At 37.4% G+C, this 17,092-nt stretch overlaps 1 protein-coding gene across 6 annotated transcripts in view; it reads left to right on the top strand.

Moving 5' to 3' along the window:
- Positions 1–17,092, top strand: part of LOC141503010 (N-acetyllactosaminide beta-1,6-N-acetylglucosaminyl-transferase-like) — a 146,861-nt gene that overhangs the window by 94,535 nt on the left and 35,234 nt on the right. Inside the window, exon 1 of one of the 6 annotated variants that reach the window (XM_074208077.1) lies at positions 1,802–15,814. The exons of the other annotated variants lie outside the window; for them this stretch is intronic. Coding sequence (XP_074064178.1) covers positions 14,890–15,814 — 925 coding nt within the window. The 5' untranslated portion in view covers positions 1,802–14,889. Of the gene's footprint in view, positions 1–1,801; positions 15,815–17,092 lie in introns of those variants that run through there. 6 annotated transcript variants of the gene reach the window in all.

Raw genomic sequence — 17,092 nt, 5'->3', positions numbered from 1 at the left:
AAAGAACAAAAATGCAGTTCACCAAGACTAACCAACTTATCAAACAAGTCTGACAGTATGTGCACTCTACCACATTCACAATCTCCCACCTCTACAAAGAAGGGAGAGATGTGCTCCTTGTTAAAGCCACCCACGAATGTTAATGATTTTCTTTTTCCTCCCATGCTTCACCTGTTTAGGGGTATGTTGTGAGAGAGGCACAGTATTTGTATGGCATATATGTGAGGACTTGGGCAATCAAGAGTTTTCTCATCCCAGTTGTTTTCCCCACAGTCAACCTATTTATCAACAAACTGGGGAAAATGATCTTCTGCTATACTTTGTAATGTAGATGTATTGAGTATCTTGACCTGTGTATGTACTATTTAAAACTATTATTGTTACTGTGTTCTGTGTTAAATCAATCATTGGGGAGGACTTCTCAGAAGGCAAGATTAGAATTCAGGATGCCTAAGCAATGGGAAAATATTAAAAGTAGTAGATAAAGTCAGTTACATGAATAACTTAAGTAGAAAAATAGGTCAGTTTTGTGTGAATCATTCAGGTACTAACATGACATTCTACCTTTTATTTTTGTTCTATGAAACCTTTAATGAATTATCCAAACTCTAGGAAATAATTGGTTTTTCTATGGTACAAAGAAGAGCTAGTTAGCTATTATAATGACCCACAAGCAAAAAAAAAAAGAGTTAACTATTTTACAGCCCTGTTAAAATATATAAATACATATATAGATTTTTTGGAAAGACAGAGACAAAGACATAGAGATGTACTCATTATAAATTAACTTAATCTAATCTAAATTAAGTCCTCATGACTGCATTGTAATCCTTTTCCTCTTTTCTGATTGTCCCTACCACCATTATGTCTTTTCTAAATTTTCTCTTTTCTCTGCAAGTCTCCAACATCATCCCTCTCTCCCTCCCACCCCCTCCCAACCCACCACCCCTGCCTGTTCAAATCATAATTTATCTGAGATAATAAAGATTGTTACTGTATGCTCCCTCTTCCTCCATTATTACATCTCTCAAAACCCTTTGAAATCAATTCCAATTATCTCCTTCACTGAAGTCTTTGATGACAAGAAAACCCTTCTTCTTACCAAGGTGTACCCCTTAGCTGGAATCCTTATTACCTTTACTTCCCATTTCCTTTGGCAATCAGCACCTCTCCTTCCTCATACCAATCATCTCTTTTCTTTTAAAATTTTTTTTCAATTATTACACATTTACATTTTTCTTTCTTCCATCTATTGGTATCCCGGGGGTGGGGGGGTGGGGACCGTTACAGCAAATAAGTAGAAAGAAGCAAAATTTCTATATTAGACAAGTTCAAAAATGTGTCTCATTCTGCAAATTAATCAATTTCCTCTTTGTGAGAAGGGAATAGTAGTCTTCATTGCTGACCCTCTATAAACACATTGATCTTTGAGTTGTTTATTGTTCCAAAACAATGTTGAGGTTATAATATAAATTGTCTTAGAATAAATTATTGTTCTCACTTCACTCACTTTCTATCTTCAAGCTCCCTATCTTTGTCCATCATAAAAAAATCTTCACATGATTCTTTCATCTCTTCCTGCCTATCATCTTGTTTAACTAGTCAAAAAAAGTCTTTGCATCAAATTTCTCTGATAAGAGTTTGGTATCCAAGATATATAGACAATATATATATATATATATATATATATATACATATATATATATATGTGTATATATACATATATATATATATATATATATATATACTATTAAATGAAAAGTGGTAAAAACAGAATTTTATACTATCAATAACCATTTGGAAAGAATGTTTCAAATCATGAATAATAAGAGAAGTGGAATTCAAAATAACCTTGAGCTTCCATGGTACACGCAGCAAAATGGCAAAGATGACAAAAACTGGCAGTTGTCAATGTTGGATGTATTGATAGAATGTTCACTAACGTATTGTTAGTGAAATTGTAAAATAGTACAATCATTCTGTAAAATAATTTGGAAGTATGCAAATAAAAGTGGCCAAAATGCTTTTATCCTTTGATCTAAGGGAATCCATTACTAGGATCTTGTGCCATTTTACCCCAAGGGGGAGTAATGAAAGAAAGATTCAATGTCTATCAAAATACTTATAATGGCACTTTTTGTGAGACCAAGGAACTGGAAACAGCAAATGCCCACTGACTGAGGAACTTAGCTGCCTGGGTTTAATTATCATCTCTATTCAGAACACTCCCAATTCTACATAACCAACCCTAGGGTCATTTTTACCTTTAGTGCATGGTTGCTAATTGCTAATTAGACATTTCCAATTGCATATCCCTTAAGCATTTAATTCTGTACATACAAAAAAGAATTTGTCTTTGCCCCAAATTTTAACTTCTCAAATTTCCTACTTCTCTTGAGGGCATCAATCTCCTTCTAGTCATTCAATTTTGTAGTCTCCTCCCTTTCCCTCACCCTTCATAACCAATCAGTGGGTTAGTTGACGAATCATTCTTTCTCAACATTTCTCTTAAATTCATCTCCTCTCCACTCTCAGGATCACCATCCTAGTTCAATAGTTATCACTTCTCCTTTGGACTATTCCTGCTTCAAGTATCTCCCCTCTCTGATCCAGTTACCAAAACAATATTGCTAAAACAAAGCTCTAACTATTGTACTTCCTTATTCAGAAAACTCTACTAACTCCCTCTTGCAAGAAATACATATTTCTTTGTTTGGCATTTGAAACCCTTCACATTCTGGGACCAGGATATCTTTGCAGACAATATGTACCTAATTTCATACACACGTCAGATACAAGACCACTCAAATTTGCCTGCATGTTGTCCCTCACACACAATTTGCTGTTGTCCATGCACAGCATGTACTCTTTCCTCACTTTCACCTCAGGATCCCTTGCTTCCTTGAAAGTTCAACTCATGTGCAACTTCATACCAGATGCCTTTCCTGATTCCTTGCCATGAAATTATCTTGTGCCATATTTACTGTGTGTGCATTTTAGAGAGGTAGTGGGGCAGAATGAAGAACTAGCTAGCCCTAGAACCCAGGAGACTTGACACATACAGACTGCATAAATACTTCAATGACCATATCTTTTATCTTTGCATGTCCATATGTCTAGCCTAGTACCTGACAATAGGCACGTAGTTAGCATTCAAGTATGTCTTTATTGATTATTTCATAAAAGCTTTATCTATGTAACACCATTATGCACAGGTGGAAGGTAGCCAAATTGCAGGTATGGCAGTTGTGAAAAAAGTTAACCTTTTAGTGGCCTTTCAGAGGCAGCTAGGCAGCACAGGGGATAGAGACTGGGTTTGGAGTCAGGAAGACCTGGCTTTAGACATTGGCAGTGTGACCCTGGGCAAGTCAGTTTGCCTCTGTTTCCTCATCTGTAAAATGAGGATAATAAATAGCATCCACCTCAAAAGGTTGTTGTGAAGATTAAATGAGATATATCATAAAATAATGTATGAAACAAAGTACGTACTATATAAATGCCTATTCTCTTTCCTTTAATAAACCCCAAAGTGATGGCTAAGTCATAGGAAGAATGGCTAGATTGAGAGATGCATCAGTGTCACTTGATAGGTGATCTTCTCTTTCAGCTCATTAAGGATTTATGTTTTGAGGACTCCAAGGCTTAGGAAGAGTATAGTGAGCTGGGACAAAATGTAGCCCTGAGGTCATTTCCTAAACAGGAAGCTCCTTTGCCAGCTCTCTTGCCACTAGATTGACTAACTTTCTGCTGTAACCAACCCTAGGGAAAAGGGGAAATTTTCTCCTCTCAAAATTTTTTCTTTTTAATTTATCCCACAATAACCCTCTCCACTGTATTCCCTATATCACATACATAGTCAGCCAAAATGGACATATTATTACCTATAGCATGAGGGATTGAGCCGGCTAAACTATATACAAAATAAGTCAGTCTTACATTTAAAAAATGTATTGTAAACTTAATAGCAACTAACATGAATATTTTAATATAAAAGGAACAGAAGAAAATTGTATATGAAACTGTGAATGTCAATTATGTACAATTTGCTTTTTTAAATAAGAATATTAAAATTAATGAGAGATAATAACCTAACATATAGGATAGAGAACTAGCTTTGAAGTTAGGAAGAAGTGAATTCATATCCTACATTTCTAGGGCATATCTGACTACATGCCACTGGGCAAGTCACTTCAACTTTTAAGTGTTTTTTTTTAAGCTGTTGTTTGGGTTTTTTTGCAAGGCAATGGGGTTAAGTGGCTTGACCAAGGCCACACAGCTAGATAATTATTAAGTGTCTGAGGTTGGATCTGAACTCAGGTACTCCTGACTCCAGGGCTGGTGCTCTGTCCACTTAGCCACTCCTCTAAGTGCTCTTAAACAACTTTCTAAGACTATACATTTCAGGCAAGGTGCCAAGTTGCTTTGACAGAAGGATTTTCAACATCTGCAATTTCCCTACATTGATGAAATCTAATTTCAGTCCCTATTAAACTTCACATGTAATACCAACGTTGTCCTCCTTGTCCATGACCCCTTCTGAACTTTTATGACTTTTTATTTGTATTTTTTAAATGTTTCATTTCTGACCCCAGTTTAGCTCATTGCAAATTATATTCTCTCCTGAACTTATCCTGTTATTTCTGTTTTTAATGCATCGCTGCTATTACTCCCCCACATATCAGTTCTCCCTCTAAACTAAAAGCCCTCCCTCATAAAACATATAATCAAACAAAACAAATTCATACATTAGCCTTGATTGCATTTGTTACAAAATTATCTTGAATTGTCACTAATTAGTCTGTTCCTGTTACCTTTACTTCAACCCTTGTAGTCTTCCATTTCCTTGACTCTGCCATGTTGGGAGTCACTGTTAATCCTTGCTAGCTTATCCTTACTTACTTCAAATCAAAGCTGCACTATTATTTTTCTTACCTGTTCTGTTCACCTGGGAAGCAAATTCCTTTTTTACCTGGGATAGAATATTCCTTCCCATTCTCAGATCAAAATTGTTATACTCACAACCATCCAAACCCTGACTCACAACTCACAGAACTTTCCAAAATTAGCCTTTCCCCCTCTTCTGAATATACAATATTGTGTGCATGTGAGTGCAAAAATATAGATTTTTAGTGATATCTGTAATTTGTTTGGTTTTTTGTTTTAGGTTTGTTGGGTTTTTTCCAAGGCAATGGGTTTAAGTGGCTTGCCCCAGGCCACCCAGCTAGGCCAAATTTGAACTCAAGTCCTCCTGACTTGAGGGCAGGTTCTCTATCCACTGCATCACCTAGCTGCCCCATGGACATTGTTTCTTAGAGAACAATAATATTCAGTGCCACAACTTGTTCTGTCATCCATTCCCCAGTTGATGGGCATTTCCTCAATTTCCAGTTCTTTACCATCACAAAAAGAGCTGCTTTGAATATTCTTGTATATACATAGGTCTTTCCCCCTTTTTTGTGATCTCTTTGAGATACCATTTTATTACCCTTTGGGAATAGCTAGAGAGATGTGATTTTGGTTACATATTAGTATTTTTCAAATCTTCATCACTGCCTACATGCCACACTATTATTGTACATTTTGTTAGAGAATTTATGTTTTCCAAAGACTGTAGTTGCATTTTATCATCTGTGCCTCTCTCTCTCTCTGACTTCAATCTCTAGTCTATACTAGAGATTTTAGGGGAAAGAGAATCTTCACAGTAGCGCAACAGAGAGACAGGAAAAGCTTTCACAAATCCTTACCACTAGATCTATTATCTTCTGAAACAGGGCCAGACCACTCTAGGAAGTTGTTTCTTGATAGGAAGAGAACACAGCTGGGGATGATTATGAAAGATGAGTTGACTGAGCAATAGAAATAGACAACTGCTGCTAATAAAGGAAAGGATCTTTCACAATTATAATGAGTTATATGAGAATGGGAGCTGTCCATGAGAAAGAGTTGTAGCTAGTCAGTGATTTTTGCTTTTTGCTCTATCTTATGAGTTGAATAGTTACATATGTGTGGCCCTTTGGTTTCCAAAAACACACAAGGGATAAATAGAGAATATAGTGATGCTGTCACCCTTGTACATGCAAAGTTGGCCCAGGAATTCTGTCCTTGCAGTGCTCAAGAAAATTTGGAGTGGAATTATTCTCATGTTGACAGGGTGCTATCTTCTTCAACAGGTGAAAAGAGAGATATGGAGAGATCCAGAATCAGTCTCAGACTAGATTCATTAGCTTTGTCTGGAAAGTGTTTTCTGACTCCTGGCCTTTCCCTAGATTGGAAACAAAGATCTCCTCTCTTTGGGTTTCTGCTCTTCCAGGAACAAAAAAGACATAACACACACACTCCCCTAAGGAGATGTTACAAAGGAAGGCATCAGTTTAGATGAGATCCTGGATGTAGTAGAAGAACTCTTGGGAATGAAAGGTCCAATAAATAGGTTCCAAGCCACCTCTACGACCATCAGACCCTTTCTTGATGCTGACTGGAATAGCTGTGATCTAATTTTTTCTAGACACAAGGTGGCAACTGATAGAAAGCATGCAGTAAACTGTAGCACTTAAAATATCTACTAGATTTCTGTTCACATGCACTCTTGCTTCCTTTCATTATCTCAGTCATTATGGTTGCAGCAGCTGACATTTTCTGACCCCAGTTTAGCTCATTGCAAATTATATTCTCTCCTGAACTTATCCTGATGAGCACCTAAGAATCTCTGCTATGGAATAGCTATCCAGAAGGAACTTAAATTGCTGCTAGCTAGCTTGTCAGGGCATCTGATACCACAAGGGAACTAATCTCCTAATAGAAATGAAATACTTCCTCAAAGGCCAAGTTGTTGGATCCAGACCTTTGTTGATTCTTTATCACCCCACCCCCACCCCACACACAGAAAAGTCCAAGAATGACAATATTCTTCAAAAAATCCAAGTAGAAACTCTTTAGAAGTGTCAAAACGGGAATAGGGATGATATCTCATTTATCCAGTGTCTACCTTAACAGCTACCCCTCCCCCCCAAAAAAAGAGCTACTCCTCACATTTTGCCTCATCATGTTCTGGAAAGTAAAGAGAACAATAAGAATAATGAAGGCTCTGAAAATCATGTTATAGGAGAACTGATTGCAAGAACTTGAAATGTTGAGTCTAGAGAAAAGAAAATATTAGGAAATAATAGTATTATTCAAATATTTACAGGATTGTCATGTGGAAGAGGGATATATTCTAAATGCAAGGCAGAATATGATAGTATAATATGAAGGATACAAATTTTGGGGTGAAGGATTGTACTGAAGTACCTCCATAAAGGTACTTGGTCATGTGCTCCTTGGTACACTTTCTCATCACCTTGAAAGATTCCCAAGTCTATTTCTATCTGAGTAACTATTTGCTTAGGAGTTAAAGCCAAAAGGGAGTTGGAGGTGGGAGGATAGGAAAAGGGCCAGAGCAAGTATCATAGGATTGAAGGTTTATAGTTGGAAGGAATTTTAGAATTTATCTATTTCCATCCCTTGTAAAATAACATCATCAACCACAGCAATAATAAAATTATAGATGAAGAAACCGTCCTTAAATGATTTGTTTAAATTACAGAGATGTTAAGTCACTGAGTCAGAATTTGAACCCTTTTCCAATTATTCAGTCCATTGCAGTGTTAAGGCTTCTAAGAAATCTGACACCTCTTCTGTATAACACAGTTCTTTTCTGATTCCTAGCATTGAAAAGAAGGGTCAGCAATTTACAGTATCATTTAATCATAGATTTAGAACCAGAAGGAAACTTTTGAGGTAATTTAGGATAGTGCCCTCATTTTATAGAAAAGGAATCTGAAGCTCAGAGCAATTAGTGATTTGCCTGAATATAAACAAGTTGTAAGTAGCAGATCCAAGATTCAAATGAATAAAATCCTCAATTTTATACGATGCAATTCACCAAACATTTAAGTATGTTGGGCAGTATATTGGGGGCTGAGGGAAATACATGATTTAGAAAAGATATATTCTCATGGATATTCTCGTGGAGTTTACAGCCTAGTTGAGGGAGGTGACATGGAAATAACCAGAGTACAAAATTTTAAAATCCCAGAACTCAGAGTTGGAAGGAATATTACGTCATCTAACCCAACCATAGCAAGCAAGAATCTTGTCTACATTATTCTGGACAAAATGCTATCTAGCTTATACTGTATTTCATAAGATACTCCCATGTATAAGATGCAACTTAATTTGGGGGCCCAAAATTTGAAAAAAATTTATTTCATCAAGTTATTGAACTCGTTTTAATCATCATAAAATTCATTCAGCTCCTCATCACTATCAAAACTCCCACCATTAGCTCTTCCTCATCTATTTTTGATGATGAATCAGTGTCTTAGGAGAGGCTCTGATTGCTCTCCTGCCTGTGCTCTGGTCTGTGGTTGACCACAAACACTGTCTGGGCAAGTCTGGTGTGTGGACACATGCTTAATGAAGCACTAATTGTGTCCTTGGAAATCATTCACTTCTTTTTCATGAGCAATTCTTCTTGTCTCAGGTTGAACCATCTTTGTGGACACAGGAATTCCAATTGCCCTTTGCTCTTCAATCCATATCTTCAATTCCCTCTGATGACCTTCTACTGCCGTGGGGTTTCAGTAGGGTTTCTTCTTTCCATAGCCAGTGTCATATTGTTTTCTCAGATGGACTAAACTTATATTCCACAGTAAGATTTCTATTCACATTTGCAAACTGGATCCCTTTGAATTTGCATTCAACACCTACAAAAAATTTTTCTAAGCCATTTGTGGGCAGAACATGGCAAAACATAACCTAATATACCAGTAATAAATACAAAACAATGAGTGCAAAGACAACAAGCTCAGAAAAAGCGAGAAATGCAAGTAAAAAAAATCTACAATGAATACAAAAACAAGTGCAAAAAAGCAGGAAATGCAAGTAAAAAAATCTATAACCACTGTGTAAGATCCTCCCAGTTTTTAGACCACCAATTTTTCTAAAATGGGTATGACTTATACATGAAGAAATAAGGTACTTGGTGATTTGTTATAAAAGGAAATCCCACAACTTCCTGAGGCAGCTTCACTCTAATTGCTTTGGATATCTCTGATTGTTTGGAAGTGTTTTCCTTATCATATATCCAAGATATGATAAATGTGTTAAAGAGTAATGAAGTTCTTCTTAGCAAATATTGTTATTCATCTGTTCTGGAAAAGGGCCAATGACATCACAAGGGGAATATCTTGAATTGCTTGGGAACTGGATTTAAATGAGGCAGAGCTTAGAAAAAGTCCTCAGTCTCACCACACTCCTCCATAATCATCAAAGTCCAGTGTCAAGGACCAATGTGATTGGTGATAGTGGAGGATTCAGTGGGTTACCTTGGCCTGAGTTAAAGTCTTTCCCAAGTCTCAGTTTGTCTGAAGCCACACTCATGAAATGACTTTGGATTGGACAATAGTTGAGATAAAAGCTGGCCTAAGACCTTGTTACTATCTGAGAGAATCTAGAAAGACTTACTGAATGAGTTTGGGTTGGAATGTAAAGGTTAGGTAGGAATTTAAAATGCAGAAAATAGAGAGTGGAAACTCCAAGTCTGAAGTAATAGAAGCTCTGGAATGTGAAAGGACTTGAGTTCAGATCCTGATGCTGACTAGGACCAAGTCTCTTAAACTTCCTGAGCCTAGTTTTTGTCTTCTATGTAACAGAGGGTTAGATGAGATGACCTCTGAGGTCCCTTCTATCTGTAGTTCTATTGCCCTATACAACAAAACTATGGAGATCAAGGAGAATAGTATGAGTTAAGGTAGGAAAACCAAGATGATGTCAGAATGTAGAGGACCTTAATCCCTTCCCTTATGGAGGGTAAAGAAATGTAAACTTAATTTTATAGGCATTATGGAGTCTGTGAAATGTTATTGACCTTTACAGGGACATTGTCCAGATCTAAATATAAATAACATAAGCATGGTAATGGTGAGAAGAATGGATTGGAGGGAGAGAAAATAAGAACAGAAAAATCTATCTTTTAAGAAGTTCTCATAATAATAGGGTCCTGGCAATAAAGTAAAAAATAGCGCCTACTCCTTTTTGCCTAATAACATGTGCCTTTAATTACATTTGCATCCTTATTTATTAATGAGGTTCCAATAGAATGGGATTATGATTGAATGAATACCAAGCCATTGTGAAAAAAAGACAGGAAATAATACATATGTGTAGTTTCCTTTAGGACAAAGCTGGGACAATATTTTTTTAACATTAGATATTCTGAGATTTTATTCTTACCTCATTCCTGGTCCTTTGAATGATGAACTACTTTTAAAGTTGAAACAGGATAGGGATGGTCAGGTGTAGCAAGAAAAAAATGGCCTCATAATATCCATTATTCAATATCTTGTCCTTAAAACACAATTGAGTCACTGACATCAAGTGAAGCTCTTTGCTGAAAGAAAATGCCCATTTAACACTGGTTACCATGGATACTGGTCAAACATTCCCAGAGTTCAGTCACCTGCTTAAAAGGCATCACATCATAATGATTTTCTCTCTCAGTGAAAAAAATGTTCTGCTGCTGCTGCTGCTCAATCGAAATCATTTTTTAAAGGCCCAACCAGATAAAAAAACATGTATTGTTTTTCTTGAATGACTGCTGTAAATCTAAAATTCTACAAAGAATGCTGCAAAATAGTCTATTCTCAATCTACTTTGACTGAATCTTTCACATTTAGACAATTTATTGGGATGTTCTCATTGGCAAATCTCCAAGATTTCCTACTGAAGAAGAAAAGTTTAAGGCAAACAAAAGAAAATTACAGACTGAGCCTGAACTGAAAGTCTATTGCCTCTATTCTTCTTTCTTCTTCTTACATTTCTTTTACTCACAATAAATTCTCCCTAAAATGGCAGTAAATGAAGAGAATTTGATGAGACAGGGAGAGAAATGAAACCAAGAGAGAAGGCAGACTGCTCAACTCCTTTTCTTCACCAGAAGTCAAATTTCCACTCTATCTGAGCTGATTCTGAGAAACAAAGAGAAGAGGGAAAAAAAAAAAGGTAGCAAACCAAATCATTTTAAAGAGCCTTTGGGAAAGGAAAGAATTTTTTTCGGGGTTTTTTTTCCATGAGGGATTGGAGCATAAAAAGATTTTGTAGTTTAGCTCTGATGGTGACCAGTTTTCCTGGTACAATAGAAGATAATACTTAACAGGGCATTTTTCAAACAGAATTTGAGAAGCTTTATAGGTCAAATCAATACTGATTAGATTTTTTTGCATGTTCTGTTGCCTGGCAACCATAAAAGACACCAGAATAACTGAGCTGTGGACTGGGAGTCCATAGACCTGGTGTTGGATTCTTTCTCCTCTTCATCCCTTTTTTCAATAGTAACAATTAAAGTTACATGGTATAAGGGTCAGTAAACTGCCTTTGGGAATTTAGAAGACCTAGACAAATTTTAAACTCTCATTGCCCCAAGTAACTTTCTAAGGTTAGAGTGATCCTTTATTTTGTGATGGTTTGGCCATTTTCTTTAGAGACCGACTTTTCCTGACCTCATTTGGGTTTACTTGGCAAAGATACAGATTCATCCTTACAGATGAGGAAAGTAAAGCTAAAAGGGTTAAGTGACTTGCCCAGGGTGGTCTATAGCTAGTAAATTTCCTGAGATCAGATTTGAATTCAGAAGAGTCTTTTATATTCCAGTTCTAGTGCTCTTTATTTAATATTATGCTAATATTAAATAAACAAAAACTAGAGGAGGGAACTAAGTGAGCGGTGAAAGGATGGAAGGAACCTGGAGTGGGAAGGTGGGGTGGTGGGTTGGAATAACAGCTTTGTGCTAGTATAGTTCTATGCAATATTGAACCAGCAGCTCCCTTCCTCCACTTGCACCCTCAATGTAAAATTCTGTTCTCATGTTGCATAACATCAATTGCATAAGGAATGAAAAGAATTTTCCAAATCCAACACCAACTGATTCCAGAACCTTGGGCAAATCATCCACCCTCGAGGGGCTTTAATTTTTTTCCATTTAAGGAGGGACTTGAAACTGATGAGCTTTAAGGATCCTTTTCAGAAGCCTAGTTCATTCTCTTTAGCCTTATCCTTCAGGTCATCTATGTTTTCATTAGCAAAATGAGAGGATTGGGAAGGTCCCCTCCAGGCTATTATTTAACCTCTGATATTTCAGTTTCTTTTGCTGTGAAATAAGGCTAATAATAATACTGTTGTACCCCAAGAATCTAGGCAGAGACTAAGCTATAAAATTTAGGGAGTACAGTGTATTACCAATGACTTTGCAGGGTTCCATTTCCTCAGAGCACATAGCACTGACTGTCCAGAGAACAACGTTTTTACAGTAGTTTGGGGGGGGGGTATTGTGAGCAAGCAGGATACAGAAACAGAGATAGCAGTTAGATATATTTCCTTGTAACATGTTTACTGTGACATAGGGAGTGGAGTGAAGTTTACTATCTCACAGTTCCAGCTGCATCTGGGGAAAGGGGAGGCAGTTTTGGGAGGAATTGCACATACAGCAAAAAGATTAGGTTAACAAGAGCATTTTGTGAGTCTCAGATAAATTTATGATATATTTCAACTACCTGTCCCATCTACATCACAGAATTGTTGAATCAAATAAATACAATAAGCCGGAAGCTTTGAAAATCTTAAAACCAACGAAATGAAGGATGGAGTCACAATAATTTGTAGGGTGGAGTCACAATACTAAAGAGAGATGGTTGAAGATCCCCTTTCAAATGTGGTCATCAAGTCATTTTTAAAACAATTTTTATATTTAATTTGCTACTCAGGACTTAATATTTTGATAGCTGAATTTCAATATAATTGAAAATATAAAACCAATATAATTATTTTCTTTGTAACCCTAATCATATGTATTTTTTCTGCATTTAAAAATATTCTTCTAAGAAATGATTTATAGACTACATCAAATTTGCCAAAAGATTACAGGACATAAAAAAATTGAGAAACACTCTTATATTAAGATTTGCCTGAATATTATAGGCAATTTATTTGATATACCACTTTAAGGAAGAACTCATGTGCAGAAGGAATACAAACTTTTTTTTTTACTGCTGTTCAATCATTTTTTTCAGTCATGTCCAACTCTTTGGGACGCTATTTGGGATTTCCTTGGTAAAGATACTGGTGTGCTTTGCCATTTCCTTCTCCAGCTTATTTTGCAGAAGTAACTGAGGCAAATAGTGACTTGCCCAAGACCACACAGTAAATAACTGAGGTCAGACAGGAAGCTGTGTCCTCCTGACTCCAGGCCAAGCACTCCATCCACTGTGCTACCTAATAGCCCCCATAAAAGATTACAAGATCACAGATAAGGGTAGTTTTGTTCATTTAATAATATAAACTATATAGAACATTTAAGGATTGCAAATTCTGCCTCAGGATTCAAACTAAGATCATCCTGACTTCAGTATCATTTACCATGGTGCTTAGTTGTGAAAATGTTTTTAGGACAAAACAAAAGGATTTTTTTATACAGCAGCAAGAAAGCTTTACATCCCTTTGCCACCAGGTCTGCTAGTTCTTTTTTCCTCCAAAAATCACTGATAATTCTAATTACTATGGGATTGTTGTAACTTCTTTGAAGGAAAGAGGAAGAGGGAGCAGAAAGAAAGAAGTATGTGAATTCTAAGACCTTAAGTGCAAGGTTCATGTAGGAAATTTTAAAAGCAGAAAAAAATCAGACTGCCAAATCTCTGATTTTCAGAGTCCATCCACCTTAACCTGTATATAATAAAGGGATAGCCTCTCAAGTAATTATCTTCACACTTTATATTCCAGTGCCTGACTTGTAATAAATGTTTATTGACTGGCTGACTATATCCCAGAACCTAAGCTGTACTCCATGAATCACGTTTCTTAGTGTTTGTTAGAAATTTCCAATAAAAACACTAGGTTCCAAAACTAATGGAAAACAAAAAACCCTCTGAACACTGGATTTCCCCACGCTTGGCAGAGAAAGCCAACTTTCCCATGGCTTCCCCTAACAGGCAGAGACTATGGCTCCATGAGATTCTGACAGGTGGAAATCAGTGAACAAACACCCTTACGAAAGTTTTTGCATGCGGTTACTGTCCATAATAGTCCGGGGCGCAGGTGCATTTTCCCTGCCCACCCTACCACGGTACTCAGAAGGCAAAGATACCATTTACATGAGTAAGGATAGAGAAAGAGAAAGAGAAAGAGGTACAGCTAGCTGACGGAATTTTTGAGAATAGTGGCCACAACTTTTTGCACTTTTGCAGGTGCTGAAAGGCGTTTAGCTGCATGGGCTAAGTGGGTGGGGCACGGGTTGGTGAATCCGGGAAAGAATAACTAGTTTAATGGGAGTAGGTGACAAAGGTGAATTCCCCGGGAACAAAAGCTCCTACGGAAAAAAGATCTACCCGACCCTAAAGTGTTTTGCTAAAGTCTACCCCCCACCCCATACTTTCCTATGCAAATTAAGAGCTCAGAGGAGGCTGGGCCTGGGCTGGGCTGCGTGGGGTTGGGCAGAGTTGGGCTGAGCTTCTCTCGCCTCTGGGCTGCCGAGTTAGCCCACTCCGAAAGCTGGATGCCCTGAGCGCCTTCGGCGCTTAAAAAAGTGAGAAGCTTTGCCAGCCGTCCGACGCCGAAGCCGGTGGGGGGGGGGGGGGGGAAGGGGAAAGGATGGACCGGAGACAGAATTAGAGAGCAGCTCTTAATTAAACCACATGTCTTCTTTGGAGGCTGGAAAAGAAGACACAGCTGTGAAGCTGTCCCAATGCAAGATCTTCCAGAAAAGTAAGTGGGAAGCCGGCTGACTTACGGTTTCAAAAGCCAATCATTTATCAGTCCTGAAGCGGGGATTCCCCCCTCCCCCTCCCCCGAGGAATCAAAAGAATGAACTTTGGGAGGTATTATCTTTTTGTCATTCCGGTGCTGAGTGTGGCCCTCTTTGTCCTTCTGTACAACCACCAACTGTCTCAGCCAAAGAGTTATCAGCCGTTAAATGTATCTAACGAGCGATATTCTCTAAGTCAGTCCTGTCATGCCGTCACAGAAGGGAAGTCAACATTTGTGTGGGAGAATGTATTAATGCCTTTATTTGGAAGAGTTTCTTGTGAGGAATACTTGCTCTACGCTCACTACATCTCAGTTCCCTTATCGGAAGAAGAAGCCCAATTTCCTTTAGCCTATGCAATGGTCGTACATAAAGATTTTGAAACCTTTGAAAGGCTCTTCAGGGCGATTTACATGCCCCAAAATGTTTACTGTGTACATGTGGATGAGAAGGCAACCGCTGGGTTCAAAGATGCTGTGGGGAGACTGGTGAGCTGCTTCCCCAATGCTTTCCTTGCCTCCAAGATGGAGCCAGTTGTCTATGGTGGAATCTCCAGACTCCAGGCTGACCTGAACTGCATGAAAGACCTTGTAGCCTCTAAGGTGCAGTGGAAGTACCTCATCAACACCTGTGGGCAAGATTTTCCTCTGAAAACTAACAAGGAAATAATCCAGCATTTGAAAGGATTTAAAGGGAAAAATATCACCCCAGGGGTGCTGCCTCCTGCACATGCTATTGGAAGGACTAAATATGTTTTCAGAGAACATATGGGGCGTCAAACCTCATATATGCAAAAAACTCAACTTTTAAAATCCTCACCTCCCCATCAACTAGTCATTTATTTTGGCTCCGCTTATGTTGCGCTCACTAGGGAGTTCGTCAACTTTGTTCTCCAAGACCCACGGGCCATTGATTTACTGCAGTGGTCCAAGGACACCTACAGTCCTGATGAGCATTTCTGGGTGACTCTCAATCGGCTCTCTGGTAGGTGTGATTTCTTAATTCTGCATGCAGACCAGACTGGTTTTTTTATGGTGCTTTAGCTATCAGAATAATTTATGAATGAACCTTTAAAAAAACATGAGGAAAAATCTCTTCAGTACTCAAAGACATCATAAGCATGATTTTACATGTTCATATGTGTATGTGTAATTTGACTATAGGTATCAGATTTAAAGGTTTATATATGCTAACTGAAGTAACTAGAAAAAAATTCTTTGAGAAATATAATAGACTAAATTTAATAATGGTACTTTTCAAGATGATTCTCACCACTTATAGTTTCCAGAGTTACTTTCTTTTAATGATAAAGATTAACAATAGGTTGTTATTGCCCAGGAAAAAATTTAAATTTCTTTACGTTTGCTTCTATATTTCATCTTAACATTATATTGACACTTTCTATTGAGGCCTTTTTGAAACTAATTTTGGAGTTGTCTTCAGAGACTGACATTTGTTTTGATATCTCTGAAAAGACTGGTTTTTGTCAGGACCTATGATATTATGAATTTATAGATGTCAAAGTGTGCAGACGATAATAGAACCATAGATTTAGGGCTGATAGGAATCTTAGAAATCTTAACTCCACCCTTGTCTAACCCCATTTTGGGGGGGGGGGGTTGAGGGTAAGAGGTAAAGTGCCCAAGGACACTCTACTGGTTGCAGATCTGATCTTTTTTCCTTTCTTAACCTCTATTCCTCTTTCTTAAACATGGCAAAATAATGGCATCTATTGGATTCCTTGGATTGTTTTAAGAATCAAATAAGTTACTAGATAAGTGCTTTGCAAACCTTAAAGCTCTACTAAACAGTAGTCCTTGTTAATATCTACTACTACTTAGTGATTTTGTAGTAAGGTTTTCCCTGCTTTACTGAAGAGACTTGAGTGACTTAGCCAGTCATATAGTTCCTGTGTGTTTGCTCATTTATACTCATCTCATCTTATCCTCTATTTGTTCATTCCATTCCCATTGCCTTTTTTAACAAGTTTGCAGACAGTAAGAACAACAAAAAAGAACTTATTTTAATATTTCCTCTTCATTTTTGAGTCAATCTCCAATGACTGCTCTTTAAGACCTTATCAACAAGATGTGGAAATTGTACTATAATAATTTATTCAAATCAACACATTAAACAGGTATGGCAAGAGTGTTAAATACTTGAATTTAAAGGCAAACATGTGCTTGACAGAATAAGAATAATTGCTTGGAAACATGCACCTCTGGTCTGACTCAAGATGACAAGGAAGAATGTTTTTTTCAG

The sequence above is a fragment of the Macrotis lagotis genome, chromosome X, assembly GCF_037893015.1.
Source record: "Macrotis lagotis isolate mMagLag1 chromosome X, bilby.v1.9.chrom.fasta, whole genome shotgun sequence".
NCBI lineage: Eukaryota > Metazoa > Chordata > Mammalia > Peramelemorphia > Peramelidae > Macrotis > Macrotis lagotis.
This window is presented reverse-complemented; position numbering and strand designations above follow the sequence as displayed.